The 12,089-nt window shown below is 46.2% G+C and overlaps 1 protein-coding gene across 1 annotated transcript; it reads right to left on the bottom strand.

The window, feature by feature from the left end:
• Window positions 1-580: 580 nt before the first annotated feature.
• On the bottom strand, window positions 581-5,148 carry LOC132591510 (uncharacterized protein K02A2.6-like). The gene has a single exon (XM_060270313.1). It carries the CDS (start codon window positions 5,099-5,101, stop codon window positions 1,025-1,027), a length of 4,077 nt encoding a protein of 1,358 aa, XP_060126296.1. The 5' UTR covers window positions 5,102-5,148; the 3' UTR covers window positions 581-1,024.
• Window positions 5,149-12,089: the final 6,941 nt, after the last annotated feature.

Raw genomic sequence — 12,089 nt, 5'->3', positions numbered from 1 at the left:
ATGAAATGCTTTCTGCCAGAAGTGATGAAGAATATAGGAAGATGGCTTATAGTAGTCACACTTAGTCCTTTCCCCCATCTTCATTATGAAGGACAAAGACCCGTGGATGTGCTGGAATAAATTAGGGGAATAAGATAAAAACACATTGATGTCCTTTAAACCTATTGTGATCCAGACTTTTGGCCCAATTTGTCCCCCAAGTGCTTCTTGTAGCGCCATGATTGGAACCCACCCCATGCGAGTATTTTCATAGTAAACAAATACGCCCAGTTGTCTCCATAGGACAAATGGTTCATTCAAACTGAACATTTGATACAGATTCTTTTCTGGAATTCTTTTTGATAGAGCAATGCAAATCCCATTGCTGATCATTGGAGGTGTCAAGCCACTCATAAATCTTTCTGCGTCATCATTCTCTGGAGCTAAGAGGCCAATCCTTGTCCATCTGAAATGCAGGAGCAACTTGACCATACCCAAGTATTGACTTTCTTCTTTGGGGACCATTCGGTACAGAAAAGGGAACTGAGTCTTATCATCAAGAACTTGAGGAACCAACCCATAACTGATCTAGTAAGGAAAGGAAAAGATTGGTGTTTTGTTTTGTTCCAGGATAAGGACAAGATATTTATTAACCTGAAATGATTAATATCTAACAACATTTGTGTTGTGACGTGGGGTTTGTGATTTCAGCTCTCTTGACAAAACATGCTGGAGACAGTTCTCTAGTAACAGCTCTTTATTAAAGTGAACAAGACTGAAGACTGAGGAGAGGAAAGCTACATTTATAGGGACAGGGGACTAGCTAGGAAGGGATACATTTTGGAGGGAACAATATCACGCAATCACAGTGCTGCCTTTTGGAGGAAACCAATAAGACAGAGGATCCAAATACAGCAGCTTAAATGAACCAATAGTAGCTGTACCCTCTGGGACCAAAAGGCAGTTACTTTATCCTAATGCAAATACAGACAATAATAATACAGATATAAAATCCTTTGACTCAATACACAACACCCCTCCCCCCCTAGTGAGCACAGCAGACGTAATCCCTCAGGTACTGTGGGGTCCTACAACTTCTACCTGATCTCCTGACAACAGGTGTTGCAGGTTCTGGATTGGGTGTTACCTGTGGTGGAGGGGCTGCTATAGGGGTTTCATCAGGAACAGAGGGAGTCCCAGACATCTCAGGGTCCCCGACCTGTACCTCGTCATCATGAGGACTAGCAGACCCTGGTTCATTTGCTGAAGCCCCTGGTGACTGCACCTCTGGACCATTTTCACTCTGGTCTCGCAGCTGTGCGTCATTAGCCAGGGATGAATTATCTGACTCCTCCCTGCTGAGCGCCCGGCGCCTCAGCTGATCTATATGTCTCTTCCAAACTTGCCCATTTTCCAAGGTCACATAATAGGACACAGGTCCACTAGCCCGGGTGATCACACCAGCCACCCACCGCGGACCTCGTGAATAGTTCCTCACCCAGACCAGATCTTCAGGGGCGAGATACCTTGTTGTGTCAGTCTCAGCCTGGGGGGTTGCTCTTGAATTACGGTTTGGCATTTTATCTGGGTGGACATAATCCAGCACCGTTACCAGTCTTCTACCTAAGAGCAGCTCGGCTGGCGACTTGCCCGTCGCAGTACACGGCGTCGCATGCTGCAAAAATAACATTCGCGCAATGCGAGCCGACCAGTTACCCTCCATTAAGCGCGCAATGGATTCTTTGGCTGTTCTTACCATGCGCTCAGCCTGCCCATTGGAGGATGGGTGAAAGGGCGCGGATGTGACCCCTCTTATGAAGTTATCAGCCAAGAATGCCCTGAATTCTTGGGATACAAAAGCTGCCCCATTATCTGATACAATGGTCTCAGGTAACCCGTGGGTAGCAAACAGCTGCCTCAACACCTTGATTACGGCAGCTGATGCCATGCTAGGGACCATCGCCACTTCTAACCATTTGGAATATGCATCAACGATAACTAAAAAGACCTTCCCTTGGAATGGCCCCGCAAAATCTATGTGCAGCCGGCTCCAGGGAGTCCTGGACTGCTCCCACCAGTGGACTGGTGCTCTGGCCACTTCTGGCCGCACCTCTTGGCATGCCTTGCATGTTCGTACCCATTGTTCTATGTTCTGGTCCATTCCAGGCCACCACACATAACATCGGGCTAGCGACTTCATCCTGACCATTCCCGGGTGTCCCATGTGAAGCGTCTCAAGAACCCTGTTTCTCAGTGGTGCTGGGATGATCACCCTATCTCCCCATAGGAGACAACCCTTATGCATGGACAATTCGTGCTGCCTTGTCGCATAAGGCCTGAATTTTTCTTCATGCGGACCACCTGGCCACCCCCTCCCCACCCAAGTGAGCACACGGGAGAGAACAGCATCTTTCCTCGTTTTCTCAGCTATATCCGTAGCTGTTACAGGAGCCCCCGGAAGTGTTTCTAGCATCATAATGTGCTCCGCCGGAGCAGGATCCTCATTGCTCCCGCCAGGAAGGGGCAAGCGACTCAGCGCATCAGCATGGCACAATTGTTTCCCCGGCACATGGGTCAAGGTGTACTGGAACCCATTCAGGAATATTGACCAACGCAACATTCTGGGGGAGAGAATTTGTGGCGTTTGTTTGTTTGGGTTGAACAACCCTAACAGTGGTTTGTGGTCCGTTTCAATGGAGAATTGGCGACCGTACAAATAATCATAGAACCTTTTGATTCCGGACACAATAGCCAGTGCCTCTTTATCAATTTGAGCATAGTTGCGCTCCGTGGGCGACAACGTACGGGAATAGAAAGAGATGGGCTTTTCCGACCCATCCGGTTCCCTATGACTCAGCACAGCCCCCAGACCGTATTGAGAGGCATCACATGCCAGGACCAGCGGCTTTGACTCATCATAATGAGCAAGGACGCTCCTGCTACTCAGCATTCCTCGCAAGGAGTCAAAAGCCTTCTGCTGCTCCCGCCCCCATCGCCACACATTCTTTTTCTGCAATAGTCTATGTAATGGTTCAGCTACCGAAGCTTTCTGGGGTAAGAACGAATGATAAAAGTTAATAAGTCCCAGGAATGACTGCAACTCCGTCTTGTTCTGTGGTCGTGGTGCCTCGATGATGGCCTTAATCTTAGCATCTGTGGGGTGGATGCCTGATGCATCAATTTTAAACCCCAAGAAATCCACCGTTGGCACCCCAAAACTGCATTTTTCCTTTTTCAGTTGCAACCCCACCTCCTTGAACTTGAGCAACACTGCACGGACACGCGCAACCAGTTCCTGTGGGTCTTTTCCAGCAATCAAAACGTCATCAAAAAATGGCAAGACCCCCGGCAGACCTCTTAACAGGCGTTCCATGAGCCCTTGAAAAATCCCTGGGGCCACACAAACTCCGAACTGTAATCTGTTAACTCTGAACGCCCCTTTATGTGTGACAATAGTCTGTGCTTCCGCTGATTGTGGGGTTACTGGCAGCTGTTGGTAAGCTTGTGCCAGGTCAATTTTGGCGAACACCTTGCCCCCAGCCAGTTTAGCCAACAGATGTGATACAACTGGAATGGGGTATGAGTTTCCCCTGAGTGCCTTATTGATAGTACATTTGTAATCTGCACATATCCTGACTTCCCCATTTGCTTTAAGGGGCGTGACGATTGGAGTCTCCCACTTAGCAGAGTCCACGGGTGAGAGAACTCCCTGCTTGACCAATTTATCCAGCTCTGCCTCGATCTTGGGTTGCAGTGCAAATGGCACTCGCCTTGGTTTGAGTCGGATTGGAGCCACCCCGGGGTCCAACTCGAAGTCAACTGGGGGCCCTTTATAACAACCCAGTTTTCCATTAAAGAGACCAGCAAATTCCTTGCATAATACCTCGCTCATCTCAGGGCAGGTTTGGATTGAATTAAGCCCTGAGATACTCAGTCCCAGGGCAGGGAACCAGTCAGTGCCCAGGAGACTGGGGCGACTGCCCTTCGCAATCACCAGTTTGAGTACAGCCTGTTTGTCCCGGAACTGTACTCTCACGGCACACATTCCCATAACATGGATGCGGCCTGCTGAGTACGACTGCAAGGTTGCCGGAAAGGGCTCCAGAGGGGGCAACTTACCCCTGGGGAAGAATGTCTTCGCGGTCTGGTCTGACACGATGGTGAATGCAGATCCGGAGTCCACCTCCATGTCGCACTGCTGACCCTCAATCTTCACCTTGACGTGTGCCTTGCCTTGCGCTGGAAACTGCACGGCCCTCCCATTGATCTCCGTTACGTAGTGGCAGTCCTTTAGAAAACGAGTTGCTGTGGGCGGTCTGCGATGCTCCAGTCTAGGTGCTCCTGTCGCTCCCGACGCCGCCGATCTACAGACCCTGGCGATGTGACCCGTCTTTCCGCACGTCCGGCAGATAGCATCCCTGAAACGACAATTCTTCCTTTCATGGTTTCCGCCACAACCTGGGCAACTGCCTCGGCGATCTCTGTGCACTGTGCAGGCCTGACGCACCGACTCAACCCCACGGACTGGGCTCTGGCTTGGAGTAGCCTCTAGCTCGTCCATGGCATGCGCAACTTCTATCTGTGGCTTAGTGGCCTTGCGACTGGCATCAAGCTCCTCTCTTTCATAATTCTCCGTGGCGGTGGCCTCCTTCAAGGCTGAAGCAAGGGTAACCTCTTCTTTAGCCACGATGCGTCTTCTGGCTTTCTTGCTGCTCAGACCACCAATAAACCGATCCAGGAGAGTCTCTTCCAGATTTTGGAAGCCGCAGTGCTGAGCGAGCTTCCGGAGTTCAGCCAGAAATGCGGATACAGACTCCCCAGCATGCTGCTGCCTCTTATGGAACTCCATCCGCCGGGCCATCTTGGTCTCAGTAGGCGCCAAGTGGCTTGTTAGGCAGGCAAGAATATCTTGGAGAGATGTCTCACTCAGCTTCGCTGGAGCAAGTAATGCCTTGGCTAGCTTGAAGGTCTCGGGCCCACAGTAGCTCAGGAATGTGGCCCTTCTTTTGCTGGCATCGGTGATCCCTTGAGCCACTGCGAAGAACTCGAAGCGTTCGACGTAGTCTTCCCAGGTGTGGGGCTCTGATGGCTGGAAGGGCTCCAATACCCTTGGACTCTCCATTGTCCTAGCGGGCAGGGTCGTCTTCTCAGCTGGCCAGTGAGTCTTGTTCTCAGCTGCAATCCGGACTCTGAGGCAGGGTTGTGTTTAACCGCTCCTCAGCATTCCGGATCCTACCTTCGTCGCCAGTTGTTGTGACGTGGGGTTTGTGATTTCAGCTCTCTTGACAAAACATGCTGGAGACAGTTCTCTAGTAACAGCTCTTTATTAAAGTGAACAAGACTGAAGACTGAGGAGAGGAAAGCTACATTTATAGGGACAGGGGACTAGCTAGGAAGGGATACATTTTGGAGGGAACAATATCACGCAATCACAGTGCTGCCTTTTGGAGGAAACCAATAAGACAGAGGATCCAAATACAGCAGCTTAAATGAACCAATAGTAGCTGTACCCTCTGGGACCAAAAGGCAGTTACTTTATCCTAATGCAAATACAGACAATAATAATACAGATATAAAATCCTTTGACTCAATACACAACAATTTGTGCTGGCTGTGACTAACTGGAGTTAGTCCACAAAATCTGGATGATTCCAGGTTAGCTGCTGGCCTCCCGCCGCCCCCCCAGCTGCCAATCCGGCCATAGGGCCGGATCAGGCCCTCGCAGCCGCCACCGCCGGCCTCCCACCGGCCTTTAAAGTGCCCTTTTCTAGGCCCTGGAACGAATTAATCCATTCCCAATGCATTCCTATGAGAAACCTCGTTTCAACTTACGAATGTTTCTACTTACGAATGTGCATTCGGAACGGATTAAATTTGTAAGTAGAGGTTCCACTGTATTATGATAATCCTTTTGGGAATAGGCATGCTTGTGGAATTCAACTGTGAATTCTGATACAACTGACTTAATCCATACTTACTGAGTTAATAGGCAGGTCGAAATGTCAGCTATATGTTTAAAGCACGTGATTTCCCCCGGAGAATCATGGGAACTGTAGTTTGTCATTCCCAGCACCCTTAACAAACTGCAGTTCCCAGTATTCTCTGTGGAAAATATGTGCTTTACTTGTATTAATGTGTATGCTTATCAACCACATTTCACACTCCAAGTCTCTGGGCTCAAAAATGAATAAATTAACAATGCAATATTTAAAATGCAAAGTTTTAGAATTAATTTATTAAGATATGTGTATTTTGTGAGAAAATATGTTATAAAATGCATTATTTAAATGCATAAAATGTGTATAAATGCGTTTAAAATGCATAATTTAAAACTTTTTTTGGCAGATTAAAAAAAAAATCACAGATTTATGCAGAAACAAGATGACAGGTGACAAAAAGAGTTGACACAGACTTTGAATAGACTGATCCATTCCATCCTTATTCAGGAATCTTCACAATAAAAAGGCAGGATGTGAGGGGGGGGGGAAATTGGTAAATCTCTAGTTTACCCCTGGCCTACCTCAAAGGGTTGTTGTGAAGATAAAATGGGAGGGGAAACCTCTAAGAGGAAGGGTGGCATGTAAATGAAATGAGTAAAAACCCAGAGTGAAATATATGCTAGCAACCCAAGGGGAAAATGTGTCAAAGCATTAGAAAGGAACCTGGCTCATCAGAAATGTTATTTATAGAAGCCTCCAAAGCCACTGTAAGCCCTAATTGGTGCCAAGGCTGCTTCAAAGGATTTCTGTGAAATCCTCACAAATAGAGCAACACCATCCTCAGCCATTCAGCTGGGGAATGCAACATTAAAAGAATGGCAGTGGGCGGGGGGGGGGGGGATGACTTGATAAAGGTTGCAAACACAGAGAAGGGAAAAGACAACAAAACATCCTCTTCTCCAATTTAAAACCCAATCACAAATCCTGCTTGCAGCTGCACTGTGACAAATTGTGTGCTCATAAATAAATTCTAGAGGCTTTTTTAAGGAACCGACACTGTAAAAAAGGGAAAAAAGAGAAAAATAGTGGCAAGAATTAACGCAAACTTAGCCTTCCTTCTCCATAAAATAAAAATAAAATCTCATTGTTAGCACATCAACTATGCCACCACTTAAACAGGGATGCTCACCTGACGCCATAATAATATTTTTTTTTTTAATCAAGCATTTAGCTTTTAACTATGGCCTTTTTGCACGGGTGGGATGCTTTAATTTTTTTAAAAAAATAAAATTGTCTTTTAGATTTTTTTAATGCTGGTTTTAATGTATGTATGTGTTTGTTTTTTGCTTAAAATATTGTAAGTCACATTGGGTTGCTGTAGCAAAAAAGCAACTTGTAAATTTAATTCATCATCATCATCATCATCAAAGGGCTCTTTCACACAGGGGCTCCATATCACAAACAGACCATTCAGATGTTGCAAACATGTTGTTGACAACTGTGTCATTGTTGCTGTTGTTAAAAAATATAATAATTACTGGATTCTCCCCTGGGAAGAGTAAATCTGGATTAAATAAAATGTGAGGGGCGGGGGAATACGGGCAGGCACTGTATAGAGTCTGTACAGTGGAACCTCAGTTTATGAACACCTCGGATTATGAATTTTCGGTTTATGAACGCCGCAGACCCATCTGGAACGGATTAATTCATTTTCCATTACTTTCAATAGGAGAGTTCGCTTCAGTTTATGAACGCTTCAGTTTATGAACAGACTTCCAGAACCAATTACACCCATGCTTCAGTTTATGAACATTTCAGTTTAAGTACTCCGCGGACCCATCTGGAATGGATTAATCCACTTTCCATTACTTTCAATGGGAAAGTTCGCTTCAGTTTATGAACGCTCCAGTTTACTGTACTGTACATTTAAAGCACTCCTTAATAGTCATACTTCCTCCAAACAATCCTGAGAAATGTAGTTTGTTAAGGGTGGTCTTTGGAGACTCCTATTTCCCTTAGAGAGATACAGTTTCCAGCATGGTTTATCAACCAGTCCCCCTTCCCAGGGGGGCATTCTGGGAATTGCAGCTCTTCTAATAATTCTCAGTGCTCTTAACAAGCTACAACCCCCAGGAGCCTTTGAGGGAAACCATGACTGCATTAAATGAATACTGCATTAAATGAATAGTGTAGAAGTGGTCTTGAAAAATGTGCAACATCCGCCCCATGACAAACACTGGTCCAGAAGCACCCAAGGAGTGCCCTGTGGCTCTCAGTTCCATGAGGCCCTGGGCCTAATTTCATGTGGATGTCAAGAAAAGAAAGGGGCAGTGGTGGCTGGTGGCCATTGGGACTGGTGAGACACGAGGAAGGAAAACCAACAGTATGTGGAGCCAGAACTGCTTCAAGACAGAGCCAGCTAATTCTGGTTTGGCCCCCATCTTCCTCCTGCCTGTTGACTTCCACTAGAGCAACACTGAGACTGAGAAGGAAGGTGGAAGTTGACATGGCACTGCGTGAATAAGAAGGCAAGCAGGTTGTGGTTACCTGGTGGCGCTAGGATGGTGGGGCAGAAAGGGAGGTAACCCCACCTGCCTCCAACCCCACCCAAGTTTTGTCTCCAACCTTGTATGGTAACCTCACAGCACAGTCGGACTCTCTCCCATCTCTTCCTCCTATAGAATGCCGTCTCCTTTCACATCTGCTCTACCTCAAGATACAGGGGCGGTAGAGATAGACACTTGACATTCTCCTTTGTCTTCTCTGGCCAAGTGACGGCAACATGCCTCTCACAGGGCCCTGGACTGGCATTTCGGAGACCTTTGCTGTGCGTGTGACTTGAGGCTGCTGAGCAAAGGTTAAATGGAGCGTATAAGAGGAGCTGACACCAGGTGGACGAGAGCTGGCAGAGATGGGAAGTGAAGCAGGTGAAAAGCAGCCAGGTAGGGCAGCCTAGCCCAAGATGGCAGCTAAAGCATATTGAGCTTTTGGCCCAGCGGCTAGAAATCTTGCAGAACTCCAGCTCCCATCAGACCCACCCACATTGGTCAGTGGTCAGGTATGATGGAAGTTGTAGCCCAACAACATCCAGAGGGTCACAGGTTTCCCCATCCCTGTCTTTTCGTGCATTTTGTAAACCCCCCCCCTTTTTGTATGCATTTTTGTACATATCATTTGGCTACAGAACTGTTTTGCAAAATCCGGAGAAGTGTGAAATTTTGAAGGAGGGCTGTGTTTCAGTTTGCATATTTTTTCAGAAAGTGCAAAATTAAGTACCGTATGTTGGCCTTTAAAGGTGAACTGAAATGGCTTCCTCCCCATCCCTAGCTGTCTTGCCTTTCTGTCAAAGGTTGACCCATGGAGGTGGGGCTAGATAAGGATTTCAGGTTTCAAAGCTAAAGACCCCAGAGCCATGCAGGATCAGAGTTCCTCAGGAAAGTCTCAGCCCAAGCAAGAAGCCTTTTGTAGTTCTTACTATCTAGAACAGCCCAGTGACCAGACTAGTCAGAGCTATCAGCCAAACCTAACAAATTGCTGGTTAGCAAGAGAAGGGGCTAAGTCCACAGAGTTGTATTGCTGATAGGCAGATATTCAGATCATAGAAATACATTTGATAGAGAGGGCACAGTGTGATGTCATTTCCCCTCCTTTCCTGGAGAGAAAGGAGCATGTAGCACTTCTTCTTCTTCTTCTTCTTCTTCTTCTTCTTCTTCTTCTTCTTCTTCTTCTTCTTCTTCTTCTTCTTCTTCTTCTTCTTCTTCTTCTTCTTCTTCTTCTTCTTCTGTTTTTCTTTTACAGGCAGATGCTTGAAGCTGGTATTTTGTCTGCATAGTCGTCCCCTCCCCCCGCTTCCTTACCGTGATCCAATGCATGATTATAAAGTACGTAAATCTTATTTTTAAACTTACTTTACAAGTTGTTGCCTGACTCTTTGTTAAGTGGGGTAAGAAGGGGGAAGCCAGTTTACTTCGTTAGCTGGATTTGCTCAAACGGAGGCTTTGCAGCCTAATTCCCATGCTTTTAATTTTGCTGCCAACAATGGGATTTAAAACTCCATTCAACCCACACACATGACTTCCTGGAGGGATAAATTGTAATTAATGTATTCCCTCCTACCCATTAAAATCCATCCACAAAGCTAGGTGGACAGGGCCAGTCCAGGGCCTAAGAATACCCCTCTGCCCAGAGATATACTGCAAACCATATGGGAACTCACCACGTGTGACATAGGGCAGCTGAATGCAGAGCCAAGGTTTCCTAGTCCTCGTGCAGGCTGTCAGAAAAATCTCTTGTTCCCCAGTTCTGCTTGTGTTGTGTTTTGTGCTGCCACCTTTAAAACATGGAACACGGTAGAAGGTGCAGCCATTCACAGCTTTGACAGTGTTACTAGAGTTAGTGCCTGAAGTGGGCTGGTGCCCACTAGGATTTGAAGGGAAGAAGGCAGAGAGCCCAGCAGTAAGTGGAGCCAGACTCAATGGCAGGCAGAGCAAATCAATTCTTGTTTTCTCCCCACACTCCTCTCTGCTGAGTTCTACGACTCTGAGACTAAGGAGGAGGAGAGGGCTGTTGAGTAGTGTTACCCACTAGATTGGTTGTAAATAAGAAGGGAGGCAGGAAGGAGCTGGCTGAGGGCATATTGAGCTTGGTGGAGCAATGCCCTGTTTGCCCAAATGGAACTGCTTCTGTGTGTCTAGTCACCTTGGTTTCGTGTGTAGTCTGAGGCTATGTGCTGTAAACTGGAATAAAGCCTTCTGAGTTCAATGAGATCTGCTTCTGAGTGATGGGAAAGGTCCATAGTTCAGTGTTAGAGTAACTGATTTGCATGTGGAAAGTTCAGTCTCTGGCGCCACCAGGTAGGTCTGGGTTAGACCCCTTTCTGAAACCCCAGAGAGCTGCTATCACTCAGCGCAGACAGTACTGTGGGAGACAGGGCTACTCTGTCAGCTTCCTAGAAGGTCTGCTTACGATTGCAGGCTTCATGGTTAAATAGCAAGAGAAAATTTCCTGTCCAGCATCGCCAACTCAAAGACAACATGGATTGCGCTCTAGCAATGGAAGGCACATTGATTAATTCAGTCTATCAAAGGGATGAGTACATCATCTATGATTCATCATTTGGGCAAATTTCAGTTAACCGTTGGGATTTCATTTCTTACGAGAAATAGCTCACAGCAACAAAATATATGGACAAACTCTGTCCATAACAAGCTGCCTATTTATTAAGGGCAGAGCTCCCAAAACTGGAACTATACAAATTACAAATGCTTGTCAAACCTTGTCACATTTTTTCTGAATTTATCTCTGAGATGAATTCTTTATGTCTCCAGTTTATGGTTGAAACTGGGAGCTGTTTCCTCAAAGCTTCTTTTGCTTGCTTGTTACTGCTAAATGCTGCTCAGAGCTGGAGGCAAACTTACCCAGAAATGAAAGCCTTTCTCTTGTGTTTTTATACCCCGTTTATAATTATATATCGTATCTATTTTATTAACTCCTAATTTGTTTCTTTTTTCTTTTAGCTTTATTATTGAAAGCTCCTTGTGTTAAACTCACATTATTCTGTTGTTGTTATTGTTTGTTTCTCACTTTGTGCGTATTGTCCGTTTTTGTTTTTTAACAAAAATTTTAAAAATTAATAGTGGGGAACTGAACTTAACATTGCAAAACTGAGGAGTAAGGGGCAGTTTCATCAGTCCCTAAGAACAGGATGCTGATAGCCTCAGTACATATAGTGAGGGCTTGCTGGGCAAATATAAGACAGTCAACATAAGAGAAAGGGCTGGGATGGCTCTCAGGCTTGTGGGTGTTCAAAACCCACGTTGGGCAAAAGATTCCCTCCCAACTCTACAATTCTATGATTTTTAAAATAATAATAATAATAATAATAATAATAATTATTATTATTATTATTTATTAAATTTATATACGGCTCTTCGTCACAAGATCTCAGGCAGTTCGCAGATCTATAGACAGACTAAAGGTAAAGGGACCCCTGACCATTAGGTCCAGTCGTGACCGACTCTGGGGTTGCGGCACTCATCTCGCGTTATTGGCCGAGGAAGCCGGCGTACAGCTTCCAGGTCATGTGGCCAGCGTGACAAAGCCGCTTCTGGCGAACCAGAGCAGCACACGGAAACGCCGTTTACCTTCCCGCTTGGAGCGGTACCTATTTAT

Source organism: Zootoca vivipara, chromosome Z (assembly GCF_963506605.1).
Source record: "Zootoca vivipara chromosome Z, rZooViv1.1, whole genome shotgun sequence".
In the NCBI taxonomy this organism is placed as follows: Eukaryota; Metazoa; Chordata; class Lepidosauria; order Squamata; family Lacertidae; genus Zootoca; species Zootoca vivipara.
Note: the sequence above shows the minus strand (reverse complement) of the source record. Positions and strands in the feature narration are given on the sequence as shown.